Source organism: Folsomia candida, unplaced genomic scaffold (assembly GCF_002217175.1).
Source record: "Folsomia candida strain VU population unplaced genomic scaffold, ASM221717v1 Fcan01_Sc043, whole genome shotgun sequence".
NCBI lineage: Eukaryota > Metazoa > Arthropoda > Collembola > Entomobryomorpha > Isotomidae > Folsomia > Folsomia candida.
In genome coordinates, this window is record NW_019091235.1 from 647,944 (window position 1) to 667,217 (window position 19,274).

General features: G+C 36.9%; 2 protein-coding genes and 1 long non-coding RNA gene across 3 annotated transcripts; all 3 read right to left on the reverse strand.

The window, feature by feature from the left end:
* Positions 1-10,788: 10,788 nt before the first annotated feature.
* Positions 10,789-13,762, reverse strand: LOC118433152 (squalene synthase 8-like). Its single transcript, XM_035844816.1, has 4 exons — positions 13,401-13,762; positions 12,559-12,657; positions 12,151-12,391; positions 10,789-11,843 (listed from the first exon to the last, which is right to left on the reverse strand). The coding sequence occupies exons 1-4, from the start codon at positions 13,666-13,668 to the stop codon at positions 11,255-11,257; spliced, it is 1,197 nt and encodes a 398-aa protein (XP_035700709.1). The 5' UTR covers positions 13,669-13,762; the 3' UTR covers positions 10,789-11,254.
* A 2,297-nt stretch (positions 13,763-16,059) lies between these two features.
* On the reverse strand, positions 16,060-17,101 carry LOC110861652. Its single transcript, XM_022110781.2, has 2 exons — positions 16,955-17,101; positions 16,060-16,536 (listed from the first exon to the last, which is right to left on the reverse strand). The coding sequence occupies exons 1-2, from the start codon at positions 16,955-16,957 to the stop codon at positions 16,123-16,125; spliced, it is 417 nt and encodes a 138-aa protein (XP_021966473.1). The 5' UTR covers positions 16,958-17,101; the 3' UTR covers positions 16,060-16,122.
* Positions 17,102-18,133: 1,032 nt separating this feature from the next.
* On the reverse strand, positions 18,134-18,790 carry LOC110861653. The gene is made up of 2 exons (XR_002549078.2): positions 18,664-18,790; positions 18,134-18,601 (listed from the first exon to the last, which is right to left on the reverse strand). It is a non-coding gene; the product is annotated as an uncharacterized LOC110861653 (long non-coding RNA).
* Positions 18,791-19,274: the final 484 nt, after the last annotated feature.

The following is a 19,274-nucleotide window of genomic DNA, read 5'->3' on the forward strand; positions in this document are numbered from 1 at the left end:
TTTAGATACATATTCAAAATAATGTCGATTAGGGGTGAAGACCATAAAATACATGTTTCAAGAATCTATTTGGAAATTGTCTGCTTGACGTGCATTTAAATAGAATTTATATAAATATATAAGTATGACCTATACCTTTTTCGTCGATAAATATGTACATCACTATGGGTATTCAGTTTGACCCTTTTTAAACACACTTATAATTTAGGATTGAGTTTAATGATCGTGCATACATATGTACGGATGACATTAAATTAACCGGTGAAGCTATGTAATTTTACAATACGATAGAAACAACATAATAATACGTTGCAAAAATCGTTTATAAGTTGACAGTCAATTTGGTAATGCATGTTATTCATAGTCACTATTGCATGAGTTTTGACGAATGCAAATGTAAATTATAACATGTATTACGTAATTATTATGCTCATACAATAAACAAATCCACCTAGTCTGGTCAGATAAAGTGTTACTGATATATACGCAGAGAACGCTTTCATTTTTGGGAATTTAAATTTCATTTTTATTTCATTGGAAAGCCAGTTAAATTTTGAATAGAAAACATGTGTCAAACTTGAAAATTTTATCCCCTTGAGCCGGTAAACTTTTGAAGATCCGAACGCCAAGCACCCACCACGGCACGCACGGAATTAATTGACAAAGGGTCAGATTCCCGGGTCAAAAATTTTTTGCGAGCCTGAAGCTTATATGGGGCTAAGAACAAACCTTTTCCTCGACTTTAATCGACATTTGGTGTTGATATCGATTTCGGTTCGAAAATGCGAGAGACAAACCTAAAGTGGAAATCAAGTCAGAAATATGGATCTTAATTCCGTTTTTCACTAATTTCGAGGTATTTATTAATGTAGAACCCTGCGCAAAGGGCGGCGGCTTTGCACCCAATATGGACTGGTTGAGGGGGTGTTCTCGCTTCACCAAGACGTTAACCAAATATATTTTTAAACTATCTGCTCTCCTTAATCGAAGAAATTGGGCAGTTTTTGCCCAATTCAGCCGATTCTCGCCAAAACCATGAATGGACCCCGATAAGACGAAATTTGGACCTCTATTTTGTAATCAGCCAACCCTTAGAATATCTAACCTAAAATTAGCTAGTTTTTTGGTTGAGAAATCCGTTCGTTCTAAAGGAATTCTAACCGATACACGGATAATTTTTAATTTATTTTTCCCCGTGCCGCTTGAAGAAGGAGTTGATTTTTTTTAGGCTAGCGTCTTTCCGCGGATGGCTGACATTGTCGTACTTACTAAGCTTGAAGGCCCATGTCTGTGGGTCATTCCGCAGTGCTCATCTGATTGCTGAAGTTGAAAGGCCATTTGTGTGGTCGAAGTCTTTGGCGCCGGAAGGAGATTTTGTGCTATTCTGACCTTCAAAGCTTTGGACATCACTGGAATTCCCCTTGACCTTACACAACCGAAACGCTTATACCATAGATAGGCACTGTCCCCAGGGATACTTTAATAGTTTCGGCAACCAGATCGTAGCTGTCCTTGAATTGCTACACTACTCAAATTTAGTGATTTTTTCTTCTCACGAAAAAAGTGAAAAATTATTGTCGCGCGCGTATGTTAAAACTCCTCCATCCTTTGACACAGTGAGGTCAGGTAAAAGAGCTTAACACCAATTATAGCCGCTGAATGGATGTACAAAATGCAACTTGCGTTTTAATTTTATCTTACCGGGGTCAAAAGTACTGGGCGAGTAACACTTTATCTGAATAGACTAGGTACACAAATACCTAATATCTATGGAAAGGCGTGTTTACAGGTTTAATTAATATTTTTAACACAGTTGATTCAATTTAAAATTTGGCTAATATGCACATATATACATACGTACATAGGCAACTTACAATGGAGGTCTCCCAACGTATGCTCACATATTTGGACCAAATTGGTGCCAATAGATCAAAACTTTTCATTAGTATGAAATTTGCAAATGGGACTATCTGCCATTGCCCAGGTTTGGCGGAGAGATTTGCATCAACAGAGAAGAAAACGCATAGTAAATTTAGAAAGTGTAAAATTGGGGGCCTGTTTTGCCCTCTATTTTGCAAATATCTCCGCCAAACATGCGTAATGGCAGATACTACCATTTGCAAGTTGCATACTAATTACTTCAATTTGTGAGCGATTGAGACCATTTTGGTCTAAATCTGTGACGTTGGGAGACCTCCAGTTTTAGAATAATTAATGTGTATTGAGGTTCTGCAGAATGACACTGACAGAAATTGTCTTCGATATTATTTTTCCTGCAGATCCGTTTGTGATCTGGAGACCATATACATAGCTAGACTAATTTTGTTTTAATATACATAAAATTTTTGCGTGCGAAGGCGAGAGAATTCCATCTTCTAAACACTAATAGATATCGAAACCAGAATCGTATTATCTAAAATTGCCCGATAATACCCCGATTTCATAGCTTTATCGAAGCAAATCATCACATTCCCGCGTAATCCTCCATGTAGCACGATAGGCTTCAAACTTCTCACAATTTTCCAAATCAACGTCCGCCTTCTGGGGGAAAGATCCTTCCACTTTTTTAAACCTTGGCCCGTCTCCTCTCCGAGTTTAGACAGCAGCGGAATCACCCCAATAATCGTGAGATACGTCGGAACTGCTACGGACGTGAATAAAATCCACATGGAAATCGGCATTAAGAGGCGAATCCTTAACACGATGAAATTACAGCAAATTGTAAATACGAGTGAGGCAACGACATAAAACAGGAACAAGTTAAGCTTAAACTCGAAAGACCAGCGGTCCACAATGATGAAAAGTTGACGATATAATTTGAAATTTAGGAATTTCCCGCCGAAACAGAGCGTTAAGTGACGCGAAAGAATGGAAAATCCTAAAATGCCGTACGATGTTACTTGACATCCGAGCCGAGTGATTTCGAACATTAGTATGAAAAGTGTGGCAACTCCGAGCAGGTAGAGGAGCACGTTTAAAAATAAGTACACATTTTGGGGGAGTACGGAAACCATGGAATCAGTGAGAACAACGTGGTACGGATTAGAGCCGGATAGCTGAACAATGGCGGGAATTATGTAAGGAGCGAGAAATCCGGTGCCGGCTGTGATGCAAATCACGATGTTTAGTCGGTTAAATTTGCCGTCAATTAGTTTGTACCCTGAAATAAATGAAATTAAAATTTATGACTTTAGTCACTCCGCATTAAAATCTATACATGTGTTGATTTTCAATGAATCACTGTTCGTTCAAGGAAAATAGAGACAAAAATCTGCCAAATTATCTGGTATAGTTTGTTTAAATAGGTTATGTACATAAAGTAACTTCAACAAATTTAACCACTTTTGCCGCTTTTTTGCGAACAGGAAACTAAAGTTAATCAGAATTCTATAAAATTGAAAAATTTACAGGGCAGATTACGATGCGAAAAGATTTACAGGTTGATTTTAATCTTGAACAATTAATTTTCAGAATGGTTCTCAATCAAATTGTGGAAAACTAGTGTCAAAAGCTTGTGAATTAGTTGGCACAATATGAACATTTATTGTCGTCTGAAGCCCATTTACTTACCTTCTTGGCTTTGTTCATCCAGCAGGATCAGGGCGTTCATAGCGTGCACAAATTGTCTCTCATAGGGCATTAAGATGAAGAGAGCCAAATATAAATACACACCAATGAAACCGAGGCAGGCCACCGATTCTACAAATTTCGACATTTGCACTGACGAAGGATCTCGTGTGTACTGAATTACGACGATAAAAGGGCACAAGACTCCGGGTCCGAGAAACATTGCGGAACGAAGGTAGACATCCTCAAGTCGAGATTTTTCCAGCGAGCAGATGAGTCTATTAGTTTTCCAGCAAATATACAGCGGGCTGAAGAAGAACAGGTTAAAAAAGGTTTCTTGAAGATGTAGCATCTTCCAGAGCAGCAAGATTTGCGTCATTTTTAGTGCGTCCGACTGACCAGATTAAGGTTCAAAATAATAATTTGATGTGGGATAGATCCTTAATCTCACTCTACCCCTTGTCAATGTCTATAAATGCATACTTGTAAAAATGACATAAATTTCATGCTTTTTAAGATAGATAGAAGCTTTGATACTTTAATGCATGCATGTAATTTTTGGCACTATGAAACTTTCGGTTTACAAAATGCTAATTAAGTAATTTACCAATTTTTCACAATGAAATTCCTCAAAAATTAACTCTCCGTTTTTTCAAAGTCAATAGTTTGTGTTTAGTACCAAAAATTAACTTTACGCTAATGGCTGAATAGCTTCATTTATCCGTAATCTCAGTAAATTTGCGTTTAAAGGCATTTAATACGGGTAGCGTGAGATTAAAAATCTATAACGGAAGTACAGAGCGTCGCTTTTTTATCTGATAAAGAATTTGACCTTGAATAACCCCGGAACGGTTTGTCGTAGCGGGTCAAAATTTTGAACACAGGATCATGTTATCCTCAAGTAGTTGTGTGCAAAAATTCAACTCTCTACTTTCAAAAATGCCTCCCCACAGCCCTCAGAACTTGAAACACTCATTTTTGCTCTTTCCAAACTCCGTCTAAAAAATTCGGTCTCTGCAGAAAAATTTTTATTTTCAAGTATCCGACCCCAGATAAGTCCATTTGACTTATATCGGGGGACTATACAGGTATTTTACTATTCGAAATGATTTTTATCCCCAATCTAGCTTCAAGGTCCTTTGCATTATCTTGGGTCAACTTTGCCGTCTGGGAAGACGCTCCGTCATGATGAAAAATTACCTTAATTATTTCTTTACCGTGCAATTTAGTAAAATTTTATTCTAAAAGTGGTTTTAATACACGGTCCACATAATGCTTCGAAGATTCCTTCACTTTTTGGGGGACTTTGATAAGTGGGAGGACACCACGACCCGACATTGCACTCACGACCATGAACTTGTTACAAAAGTTCTCCTCACAGGAAAGCACCAACTTGCGTGAATTGTTTTCGGCATTTGTCGTGTAGTAAGCTCTTCGAACCTAATTAGTAACTTGTAGAGAAATTAGTGCTTCGTCAAATGTCACCAAAACCTTACTCTTATTCCTTGACAGAAAATTTGAATAAATTTTTTTGCAAAGGCGGGCGCGATTTTGTTCTTGTTTTTCGGTCAGCTGATGCACACAAGGTTTCCGACGAAGTCGTGTTTTTAAAATCTTAATTTCTCTTTTCACTCAACGCTCAGACACCCCAACCTTACGGGAAATTTCCTTTTGGGTCGGTCGATTGTCTTTGGAGGTCAATAGGTAAATTTTCCTAAGCACGGTCGGAATTAACACTTTTTTTTGCCTTTTTGAAGGGGGTGGTGGTTGGCCTTAGCTAAAAATTGCTCGCTTTTCACCTATATTTTTTAATACCCTATTGATTCTAGATTTCGCAAATGTTTTTCCTTCACTTTTAAGATGTTTTGTTTTTAGGCTAGACGGGTATTTAAGTTTGCAACGAGTTTTTATGACTGCTCACCTTCTGGGGGCTGTGGGGGAGGCATTTTTGAAAGTAGAGAGTTGAATTTTTGCACACACGCATCTGAGGATAACATTCTCGTATGTTCAAAATTTTGACCCGCTATGACCAACCGTTCTGGGGTTATTCAATGTCAAATTGTTTATCAGATAAAAAAGCGACGCTCTGTATTACAATTTAATATTCAAACGCAAGGGATTTCAAGTTTTGTGTCAAGTTAATCTGAAGGTGAAAAACTGTGTATAAGCGATTTGTTCAATAACTATTTCCGAACGATTATCTTCAGAAGGACGAATGAAGATCATGATAAAAATTACAAAATTGTCGATACACGATTATTTACAAATAATACGATTTAAAATAATTGCTAGCTGGTTATCTAATCCTAAGTATGATTGTTTTGTACTGGGTATTATGTACCATGTCGTTAGCAAACATGTATGCATGTATTCGGCATAACATCCTGTTTCACAAACCATTTCCTTCTGTAATTAGCGGCACCTACATATGAATTGGACCTTTCTTTATGTAAATTACTGGTTAAGCTAAGTTATTTAAGCTAATTACGAACGTTTAGATATTTAATAGTTTCCTCTTCTTCCATTACGAAATCTGTCTTCAAAACAAGTTACAATGATGCTTGCACATATGTAAATATATGGAAAACACGACGAGTCATAATTTTACGGTAATTACGATCAATTGTAACCCATGGAAAAATTTATTTGCCAGAAATTTAATTCCGAAATAAAAGTATGCCTATGTGCTTTGCAGGGATGGACAAACATGATAAGCGAATAATCACATACATAGGTTAAATTTGATAACAATTTTGTATTCATTTGGTAAATACAGGAATAATTAATTGTGGATAAGCATACTCTGGGTTGTTCATGTTATGTTCATGTTATGTTCATGCACAATTAATTAGCCGTCTGTAAACAAATAACTACATAACGCATTTATCGAATACTAAAATTTGCCAATGTTGTAAATAGCATTTATTTTTCTAATTTCCTTCATATGTGGTGACCTTCACGAGAAAATGTTTGTTTAAACAGTGGTTCGAGAGGTCTACTTGGGATGCATGTAAATATGTATTGGATATACTCGGATGCAATTTAAATAAATACTTACATATGTACATTTGTATTTAAATAGGTCCTTTAATATTTAGAGACTTAATATCTTAGAACACAAATTGTGGAGCTCTCACAATCTGTACAGAAATTTATAGCAGAATAAAATAAAATAATTTAGATTAAACTTATTGCTTCCACAACTTTACGATATGTATACGCAAAATGCCCCAAAATTCAAATAACTTTCTACCTATACCTTGCCTATTTTCACCCAACCAAACAACCCCACCCCCCAGAAAGATTATCAAACACAAATAATTAATCTTCTACAAATTCTAATTCTTCATTAGAATAAAATTCTCCTCCGCTTCCGCCATAATTCTCTCGAGTTGCATACAACGAAACGTCGTCCATCCCATCCCAAAACGCTTGAATCCCCGTTTCCCACAATCGTTTCGTCAAAGTCGTCACGGCCCCTTGACCCGGCATCATGTACAGGTCAAACCAATGCATCCTCATCAAGGTCTGGATCGTGTAACAGCGCCATCCATCCGTTGGGAGTTTTATCAATCACAGCCAATTTTTGGGTGTGGAAATACACCTTCTCTGAGTCCTCCGTCTCGCCAAAACTCTGAAAGTCGAATAGCTTTTTAAAGTCGTATGTTTCCTTTCTAATTTTCATGGCGTCAAAATCCCGCCCAAACATTTTTAGGAACTCTGTCAAGTATTCGGTGGATTTCAACTCCTGGGTAAAATCTCCCGCGAAATATGGATATTTAATGCGATATCCGGCTATCAAGAGGTCAATGATACTTTCCACGGGGGGCTGCCGTACAGGGGCATATTCTTTGTGTGAATAAAGATCAGTGTGAAATGTATGAAGTACAGGAATTCCATTTTGATAAGGTATTTTGTAAATAGGATTATTATTAACTTTTGTTGGTATTGGTAGAGGAATAATCAAATTGATAGGAAATTTTGCAAGCAAAAATGGAAAATGTATGCTATGTATTTGTCAGAATACACATTGGAGACTGAAGGTGAGCAATAGGTATTCTTGAAGGTTGCAATGGACACGTGTAAATAATATTTTTTGGACATTTCGCGTGGAATTAACAATTTCAGGTTTAGAAATTTGGCAGGAAACTCGTTAATTAGATTTAACCAATGCTACTGCGCAAATATGCAAACGTTTGATTAATGTTGCAATTGATTGAATACTATATGTATATCTCATTAGAGTTTCCTGTTTTTCTGAGGAAATTACATTTATTTAAATATGTATGCAGACTAGTTAACACGGTCGGTATTATAAGTTTCAGGTGGAAAGATATGTGGAATTTAGCAGCAATTTATTCATAATTTAGTATATACAACTTTAAGTATGTGTGTATATGTACGACCCTTGCATCCATATGTATGCACATAGCCGGCTGCTAAAATCATGCCACTTAATATTTCCTTAACTTTTCCCTACTTCTCCGCAAATGGGCCCAAAATCTCAACAAACTTCTACCTATACCCTGCCTATTTTCACCCAACCAAACAACCCCACCCCCCAACAAAATCATTAAACACAAATAATTAATCTTATACAAATGCTTGATCAGAATTAAATTCCCCAGCGCTTCGGCAAAAATTTTCTGGCGTTTTAGAAACCTAAATACTAATTGGTCCTCCATCCCCCTCCAAAACGCTTGAATCCCGGTTTCCTGCAATTTCCTCGTCAACTTCGCCACCACTTCTTGACCCGGCATCCTGCAAAGGTCAAAGCGGTGCATCTTCAACAAGGTCTGGATCGTGTAACAGTCACACATCGGAAGAAAAGTCTGTATAGTAGATGCAATCGCTCCGGTGGCAGTTTTATCGATCACGACAAATTTTAGGGTGTGGATACTCCGCAAATATAACTTCTGTGAATTCCCAATCGCGTCAAAACTCTGAAAGTCGAACAGCTCCTTAAAATTGTATGTTTCTTTCGTAATTTTCATGGCTTCAAAATCTCGGCCAAATATTTTTAGGAACACTGCTAAGTATTCCGTGGGTTTCAACCCCTGGCTATAAACACCCGCGAAATATGGGTAATTTATGCGATATCCGGCCTTTATAAGGTGAAGGATACTTTCTGCGGGGGGTATTCGTACAGGGGCAATTATCTTACTCGTTATCGAGTTCTCGTACGACATCAATAAAATTATGAGGGCGGCCGATGTAAGTAAAATGATGTAATGGTCACCCCCACTCGGGGCGGGTTGACGCAATAATTCTCGCGCGAATTTGAAAAATTTGGTGAAACTTTCCCCCACGTGGAAACCATTGAGGTCGAGGGAAAGAACGATTGCCGTTACGGTCATGACGGTTAAGAGGCATATCCAAATTTTTGGTGGGAAGGCGGACGCCCAAATTCCGAAATAGGACACGTCGTTTTCTTTGTGATACCGGAGCTGACAATAGAACATGTCCAAGCCCTTGATTGTGACAAAGACTCCTAAGGGGACCAACATGTCGACGCCTTCAGAAGGGTGAATGATGGTGTTGAAGGTGACTTCGCCGAGAAGTCGGGTACCAGAGGGGGGAGATTTGGAGGATGATTGGTACCTTAAGTGATGGGATAGATTTAGATGGTGGGCCACAGTTTGGAACAGGATTAGTCCTCGGGTGCATTTTAGTTGCCTAAATTTTGTCTTTTTCTTCCCCAGTAGCCACGGGCTTGTGGGGCAAGGCATTCTATCGATACCTGTTCAAAAAATGTTTATTTATTTATAATGTATTCTAGTTAAAAATTGGGTCAAGTACTCATTCATAAAAAAATTGAAAATATTTATATTTTTACTCATTATTAATTTTTTCTTCATTTTATCTCAAATTCGCCTTATTAGACGGATTTCTCAATATACCCCAGGTACGAAGAACTGGGTGAAAAATTTATAATGAGTAAAATTATTCATTCATTCTTCATGCATATGAATAATGAATAATATGAAGGGAGTAAGTATTTACTCAATTTGCATTCATGACAATTTTTGAAAAATTGATTTCTTGGTTCTATAAAATGAATGAATGTGATGAGGTTTGATTTTATGAATACCGTGATCTTGTTTATGTGCGGCATCAAATATGAAAATCGTAGAATCAGAAGTTCCCCAGAGTTGCCCGAAATTCACATCGTCTCTCCCAAAGTGCTGAACTGGAATGAATGTTTCCTCGCAGAACAAACAGAGCAGGTACTTTTTTGAAGATCTTACCCTCCACAAAAACCAAGATGCTTGGTAGTCGTGGGAGAAAGGGAACGATTTAAGTAGTAGGAACCGGTTAATCGGGTTGGTCCAAGGGTCGATCAAGATGTAGGAAGTTTCAGGCCGATAGGTGAGGTAACTGGGTTGTATAATGTTATATAGATTTTCTAAAAAAATTTTGGGATCAGGAAGGTTCGAAACAATGAATAGGGTGAAACAGGGTTCCATCGTGAAGCGGAGATTGGTTGTGTGAGCCGAGAATGCTGACAGAATACCAGACACATCACCCGACTGCTGCACGGACCAGGACGGAATTTCGGTGTTTTGTGTAATTATTTCGTTCAGCAAGTGGTTATGAAAAATGCCATTACGTTGCATTTGAAAAATATGTGTAAAACACGACCTGATTCCAGCTAATGAATAGGGCGAATCGATATTAAGGGTATGCACATCCTTGGTGTGAATAAGGATCAGTATGAAATTTATGAAGTACAGAATTTCCATTTTAATAGGGAATTGAAAGGTTTTTGTAGGCTTATTGTTAACTTTTGTTGGTAGAGAAATAATACAATTGATAGGAAATTTTGCAAGAAAAAATTCAAAACTGATGCTACTAGTCAGAAGACACATTGCAGACTGAAGGTGAACACTAGGTATTCTCGAAGGTTGCATTCGACACGTGTAAATAATATTTTTTGGTCATTTCGCGTGGAATAATTTCATGTTTAGAAATCTGGCAGGAAACGCGTTAATTAGATTTAACCAATGCTACTATGCAAACATGCAAAGGTTTGATTAATGTTGTAATTGATTGCATGCTACATATATGTCTCATCAGTTTCCTGTTTTTCTGAAGAAATTGCATTTACTTATATAAATATGCATGCAAATTAGCTAACACGGTCAATATTACATACATATAAGTTTCGGATGCGAAGAAGTGTAGAATTTAGGAACAATTTATTAATAATTATATACAGCTGTAAAAGTACATATGTACCGCTGCTAATTAAACATGGCTGTGTATATGGAAAATAAAGTTTTTAATCATAAAATGTCCCAAATTAATTTATGTTGTTAGAACAAAAGTAGTTTCATAGACATTTCGAATTCCGAATATCTATGTTGCTTAAATATGTAGGAATATTCAGAAAAAATAAATCGAAATTTGAGGCTACTTGAACTTCGCATTCTTTACTAATTACTGTTGACTGAAGTATATATATGTACTCAAGTGTCGCAAATCGTCAGTTATTCGCTGCTTTCATGTCATGGCGTATATTACATAACTGATACAAAGGTGAAGTATAACTGCATATTTAAAGTCTAATATTTCAATTAATAGTACCTACATACATAAGTACCGATTGAATTTACAAGTAGGAAATAGCCATCCTAAATTAAATTTATAAATGTATCGCATCAAAACATTAAAACTGTAAATCAACTTAAAGTGTTTTTAACTGCTTGTCACACTCCGCCATTATTTCGTTGATCCGTTCAATCACCACTCTGCCCGTCTCATCTTCCCCGTCTCCCACCTTTTCCAAGAGCTTTACACAATAGTACCTTAACCGTTTAAAGAAGCATTTCTTGCCCGTACATCCTTCAAAAATTATTATGGCCTCGAGCAAATCAGGTATCAGGGTGTATTTAAAGGCGGCCTCGTTCCCATAATAAATCACGAGATGTGCCACATCTAGAAGAATGATGCACCTGTACACCATCTGAGCGGGAACGGTGCGCATTTCGTCTAGGCGAGCGAACGAGGGTAAAATGTGGGTTAAGGTGTGGGAAATATATTCGTTAATGCAGGCGACACCCTTGGCAAGGTTTTCTTCTTTTAAAAGATCCCGCTGGTCCAGAACGTACTTTTGAACGAGGCACTTTGGCAGGTATAAGGAAGGATTGGGTTGCATTAAGGTATCCTCGAGGAAACTGGAGAGGATGTGGACCTCCTGAACGAGCATGGCGGTCGCAAATGGGTTATCAAACGGACCACGTGGACCTATCGGGTGAACTGAGCCTTCCTCCATGCTAAAGAAATTATGTTTTTTTAGGGGAATATTGGGACCAATTTTAGACGTACAAGGTGGTTTAAATGCCAGGTTACAATGGAAAATTTTTCAATAGGAAAAATTCGCAAATCCCCATTATTTACAGAAATTTTACCTCTGAAATTCAATATTTTAAGAATTTTGCCATCAGTGTTCAATAAGTTTTGATAAAAACTAATAAAAATCTCAATCCCAAATCCGTAACTAATGGAAATTTATGAATTTTTCCCATTGTAACCTGACATTTATACCACCCTGTACTTCATGCATGCCTTCAAAAAACGTACCCTTCAGCAATTCCATACTCCCAAAATCCTCTCTGCAAAACTCCACAAACGTAAAAACAATATTCTTCCAGGTCTTGAAAAGTATCGATTTGTGCATTTCCCAAATATTTTATCATCCCGGTGGCCATACTGGTCGTTACTTTGATAATAATTTGTCTCGTGGTGACATCCAGGGTGGAAAATACTTTGTGCAGGGTGGGCATATTCGTCATTAAGTCTCGTTCTTTGTCCGTCATGCCATCTAAAGACGCAAAATAATGCGGAATTTAATGATTAGAAATTTAGAATTTTTGTTTGTATAATTTCATTTTGTATGTTGCACTCTCCTCTTGTTTATTCTAAACTTTTGTTTTGCACAAACTTGAGGAATTATATAAATCATATTGAAATATGTATTGCGTTACGTACACAAGCAGGACAATTGGTTCTTCACGGGATCTTGTAAAACGAGATGGAATTTAGACAAGTCAGCGACCCGAGTCTCCACACTTTTTGAGATATCGTCCTCTGCAATAATAGATATGAGATTTGTTAAGAATTTTTCCTGATTACGTTGTATTATTAATATGAGTTAGGTTTTTGAATAGAAGTGGGTTCGAACTGGATGGACGCTGAGAAATAAACGGACCCGTATTTTTTGCGTTTTTCAGAATGCGCATCTTTTTGCCGGTGACGGAATTTAAAAAAATCAACCAAAATCAAGAATTTTTCAAGAGGCTGTAAAATTTTGTAAACAATTAACCGATCTCCAAAATTAAGCACAATTTTTGCTCAGAATTTCTTCCCTCAAATTATAAAGATCCATTTTTAATTTTTTTTAAATTTTGAACATTTGATTGTGTCATGCTAGATATTTCTGAATTTTTTTAAAATGCAAAAAACGATAATTTGTTGAAATACGAGTTTCAGTTGATATGGAAAATAATAATTAAAATAAATAAAATAATAATTTCGGAACCAAAATAAAATATAATGGATACGGAGAATTTGCTTATGATTGGACTTCGGATTAAATTTGTAATACTTGCGAAAAAAAAGTTGTTTAGTTTACTGCTTAAAACTCGATAGAACCCACTAAAACCCAAAAACCCTAATACCTTATTAAAGCCCCATTAAAACCCTGCTTTGTTACATATTTAAATTAAAACTAGGGTTTTTCCGAACCCTGGTTTCTCTAAAGTCCCCTCAGCGATTACAACATTATTTTTGCAAGACCCCTGTCGAGTACTTAGTAACACGTGCTTACTCACCCACGGTATCCAGCGCCCTTAAGACGAGATGCAGCAAGGCCAAAAACTCGCCAAATCTCTCGTTACAGAAAAACCTACACCGAAGCGCCATATGGGTCGAGTCTGATGTTTTCAGTACATACTTGATGGCCTTGACATACTCCCGGCCCGAGTCTCTGGGATCGGGCCGTCTCCTCTGAAACACTTTCCAGACCATGGCGTCGTGCCGAGACGTAAAGAAGGATTCGTATAATCTTACCACCACGAATGTTACTATGTTTCCGAACATAACAAATATTTCCCATGGTGTGAAATAACTAAACGTGTGAAACGATTTCGTTTTTGGCTTCTTCTTTGGGGCAGAAGAATTGTTAGGTTGCTCCATTTTGCTGGATTTCTTAGAACTGGAGTGCAACTCGGGATTATGATGGTTTATATGCATGTATGTATGTACGTATGTATGTACATGTAGATATGTGAACAGGTACCGCACAATGATGGGGGGACAACGGGGTAAGGTGACATTGTTGGAAAAGGGGAGGAGTAGGAATTGTATGGACACATTTATAAATCAAATCATGTATTGCTTTCTCAGTATTAGATAAAGTTGCTACCGCTTTATATTACAATAATCTATATGTACACGGGTCCGTGCAGAAACTTTAATTCCGAGCAATTATTTAATCACTACAAACCTTGCAGTACAAGGTGTTAAATACCATGTTGTTAGGTCCAAATATGAATACGGCATATTTTAATGGAGTTGTATTGGGAGAATTTGTAAAAACATTATTTCCATGGGGACCGGTTTCCGCGGTAACTGTGTTACAAATTTTTGTTAAAAAGGTGGTGTGCACTTGTATGTAAATATTTCCAGCCGCGAGGGTTACGCAACTTTACTTTATAAGGATTTACCTCCTTTAATTTTTTTACGCATTACATACATACATATTAATAAGTATGTACATATTAATGTAACACTGTAGTAATCTATGCGGGAAGTCGTAAAACATAATTAGCCTTATTTTCTAACTAAATGTTGGGAATTTCAGTTTGGGGTATCATTGTGGGAATATTGATCTAAATATTATGCACCGTGTTTTTGTCGTAATTTTCGAGACACTTACATAGGTTTTTGTGTATGAAAAAAACTTCTCGAAATAATTTTTGTCACAAGGTACACAGCTAATTATTTTAGGCTTAAATGCTCACATACATTTAATGACATCCATGCCACTGGAATCCACTGGTGTTAGAGGAAGCACGTATAATTACATACATACATACAAGGAAAATTAATTACATGTTTTCTCCTAGTGATAAAATCACTACAAATACAACATTATTTAATGGTAAGTAATTTGTCCATGCTGGGATTTGTATTTTCGTTGGAGGCCGTGCATGAAGGAAAGGTGCTTAGTTTTGTAGGCGTGTGCATAACGGTAAGGCAAGGTAATATTATTTGTATGTTACTTAAGTATTGAACATGTTAGAGTTATCATTCTTTACAAATTAATTGTCACATTTTTTCTGCACTGTCCCGTGCGTCAAGTTGAGTTGTTGTGGGCATAAGTATTTAATTATTTAAGGAGGTAGGAATTATGTATGTATGATCAGTTTCATAATTTTCTCACACTTTGGGACATACATATCGTCGGACTAATTCTAAAACCACGTAAGTGCAGTCTCATCTTAATTCTAAAACCACGTAAGTGCACTCGCTTCGTAATTCTAAAACCACGTAAGTGCAGTCAATGTTTAATTCTAAAACCACGTAAGTGCATAACAAAAACAAGGAAAATAACCTGACTACAATTCCAAAACAGTATGTAGTTAATTTTCATATTTAAGTTTATAGTATGATCTTGCATAAATAATTAACTGCATACTATTTTGGAATTGCAGTCAGGTTATTTTCCTTGTTTTCGTTTTGCACTTACGTGGTTTTAGAATTACGAAGCGAGTGCACTTACGTGGTTTTAGAATTAACATGAGACTGCACTTACGTGGTTATAGAATTAGTCCGACGATATGTAACTGCATGCATGAAGATGTATTTGTGTAATGTTGTAATGTGAGCTCATCAGACGGACTACGATAACTACTTATGAATGTACTACGTATGAATGTATGAAGGTTATCATTTTTATGTGATTTACAAAACCACAAGCTTGCAAAAATGAATATGTAAGTAAGGGCCAGTTGGATACTAAGAACGAATTAGAAATTACTTATGGGAACTCATGAGTTTTCATGATTTTCATAAATTGCTCATGAAATCAAACATATCTGGAAATATGACAAACCTTTCGAACGCTGGTTATCACCTGGGCGAAGCAAATTTATGCACTTGTCATCATGATAAGTTATATGTATGCAAAACAGTTTGGAATACATAGATGAATGACGACAAGAGTGTGGAAATTTTCCCGTTCCATTGGTAAACAGGAGAAAGATGTGCATACATACATATGTATGCACTTTAGACAAATACGGCAAAAACTTGAGTTCTTTTTAATAAAATTCAGAAGTTTTACTCAAAATTACGTACACTGTGTCCAACAGCTTTCTTCCCACAAAGATTAATAATTTTCATGAGGCTGAACACATACATCTGTATGTACATTACGTATGTACAATGTATGTACAAGTTACTAAAGCCAAAAAATACGAATTAAAGTAAAGTAGACAAACTAGTTTGATTCGGGTAATATTTTATTTTATTGCATTACATATATAATTATTATTTACAGTGACAATTATTCGTACAAGGGCCACACTGGACGTGATTATTGACTCCTGGGCCGACAGAATTTTGCAAATTTTCACACGCATAATACGACCAAGCAAAATATCCCAGCCCCACAACGGCCCCCACGGGTCCGGCGGCCGCTGCGATGCTGGCGCCCACTCCGGACGCCATCGCGCTGCCCCCCATCCACATTACAGCCTTCATTGCCAACCCTTTTCCGGCGGTGGACGCCCCCACCGCCATCACCTTGGCACCCAGCGCGGCCGTAGAAAACCCCGCCACACCCCCAGCCGCGGCCGATTTGGCCAAAACGGACGGAGTTGAGGCACACCCACCAGCATTGACTACGCCACCGCGACAGATGAGACAGAGAAGGACGAGAAGTTTAGCTGTGCGTTGAGAAGCCTACATAATAAAATGGATTCTTAGAAAGCCAGTATTAAAATAATACCAAGCGGTATTCAGAGGTACTTAGGAATCTGGTTTAGTCACGCAAGAATAGATTAATCGGTGTGAAAGTTGCTGCAGTTTGGTTTTAAAATTATACCGATCCGTAAAAAATTAGCTACTCAAATGACAAAACTTTAATACCCGTTATTATTACAGGGTACTACTTTTCAATACTCTGATAATGCCGTGTAGTGATAGCTCGGTAACAAATTTTTAGGAGCTGGCATAATTTTAATACCAAACGGTAAGAACCTTAATACCAAGACATCAATACTTGCATGACTATACCAGATTTCTTAGTGTGTACGAATTAATACCAGAAATTTTTGCAGCAAAAATTTATCCTAAATTTAAAAAACTGTCACACACTTACCATGCTAATTTTAGAGAAAATTTGGTTTAAGTATACTTTTGTAAAATTGGAAGACGTCGAATGCACATAGTGGTTATGCTGGGAGCTCCGGGCACTATAAGAGGTTCCCTCGTCAGCTAAACGTAAAGTGATGGAATGAAGTGACAATTAATACGTATTTGGTGAGTTTAAGCAGACCCGTTTCTTATCTGTATCTGCAATACTTATGTACATACATACTTGGTTGTCATCATAAGGATTTTTATGACATTACAAGTACCAGCAGTAGTCATGATGTAATATTTCCTCCGTTTCGTTTGCTGGAATTAGTGTGAACTCATGAGCTAAAATTTTGCGTTCGGCTTTTTTTGCAGAAGGAGATAAACACGTTCATAAGCGTTGGCTCATGTAGAGATGACACTGACGGGATAATAAATCAGCCATGTCTTAATGCATATGTGCATATGCAAATATGTACATTTGTACTCATATGTATGTCGCTATACCATTAAAGATATGCTTTCACTACAGCAAATTCTTATTGAATATGTACGTGCATACATACGTGGATATTTGCACTGCTAAGTAACTATCCAGTAGGGTCACATACATCCTGGTATTGATTTGGTAATAAGTTCCTACTGGGGATACTTCATTTCTGCGTTGGAAATATTTCACTACCACAACATTACTAAACCGTAATGCTGACTACGACCATGCTGGTGGAATCATGGTAGTGACAAATACATATTTACATATGTACAAATATGCATTCTGGTCAACAATGACTAATGTATTTAATAATAATGAGGATTTATTTGTTCACGCAAAATCAGAATTTAATACATGTCCCCTAAGACGTAACACAAACACATATGAGTATTTCTTGGCTATAGTACATACATAATGTATGAAACGATTTGATATATGCATGCATTTACCTACTCGCTCTAAACAAAGTTGTGTAACATTTACCCAAACGTTGCGTAAAATGGAGGATGACAACAATTAAACAAAATTTCTGCCCTGGGTAAATTTTATACACCTTTATTTTGAGTGTGGATTATACATTTAAACATACCTGTATCTGTATACATTAGTTCATCGTTTGTTCATTGACAAAGTAATTCCAGATAGAAATGATAATGCTTTTAGCCCATATGCACGTACACGACAAAAAGTTCACAAGTGCCAGCGCAATTATTTACCATTCGCATGTTATATTATTTCCATGTAAGGTCAATGCTATAATATTTAAATATTTGTACTTGCATAAATATGTTAGGGTCCGACATTTTTGCATGATTTTCTTCTAATAAAAAAGACACCTTCACAGTACTTGATCAGTTTTTAATTACACTTGAGAAGCTCAAGGTAGGATAATACTAGTTGTAAATTAAGCGTCCTGAAAAGTTTTAATCAATCAGAATCAACATGAATAAATTATTTATTGCTATGTTAGGATTATGTAGCGGATCCTGGTCCTATCCTCCTAATTCGAACAGGTCCCAGAAGAACTTAAAGATCATACAAAGTGCGACACCAACTGGACCACCTGCCACCCCGACTAAACCAAACACCATCGCCCAAGATTGTCCTCCTAGCGTTGTTCCCACTAAAATCCCGCCAATAAGTCCGAGCTTGGCTTTCCGCGAGAGAGGAAACATCCTGCAAAATTAATTTGAAACACTGATTTATGAGTTAGCAAAGTTGAAATAAAATTTGATAACCTTTAAGGCGCTGAAGAATTTCAACCTCCTGAGTTTGTATTCCAGATGTAAAACTTTGGCAAGTTTAGCACATGATCGACCAGTTCGACTAGGCTGGGCTGCAGGAGGAGAATGCGTTTGTTATCAGGCTGGGCGTTATCGTAATCTTCACTCTACCTATCGACAAAGAGATAAATGTTTATGAAGTGGTGCCATGAGGATAGTAATATGTATGTAAATGAGTGTAAATCCTTCAGGTCATAAATATGTGCATACACTAAATGTGTAAAGTTGAGGAGAATTTGAGTTGACATAATTAGTTGTGTACAATTTATATGGAAAAAAAATTTGAAAATTTTTTAGTAGGTTTCAACGCAGATACGGTGGGTCATAAGTTCATAACTATAAAATTCTGTATTTGGGGGACATAAATTATGTCACTCAAAACTCGCGAATTTCTAGACCCCCCTTCCCCTCTTAATATGTATTACATAGGAATCGTTCAACCTGTCTTGGTCGTAGAGATGACTTGATTGAGGAAGCTTGATTTTAATTCTGAAAATATTCGACCCAACGACGACGTCAGTTATTAATCAAAGTTTTAACCATGACATATAAATAAGAGCGATTCT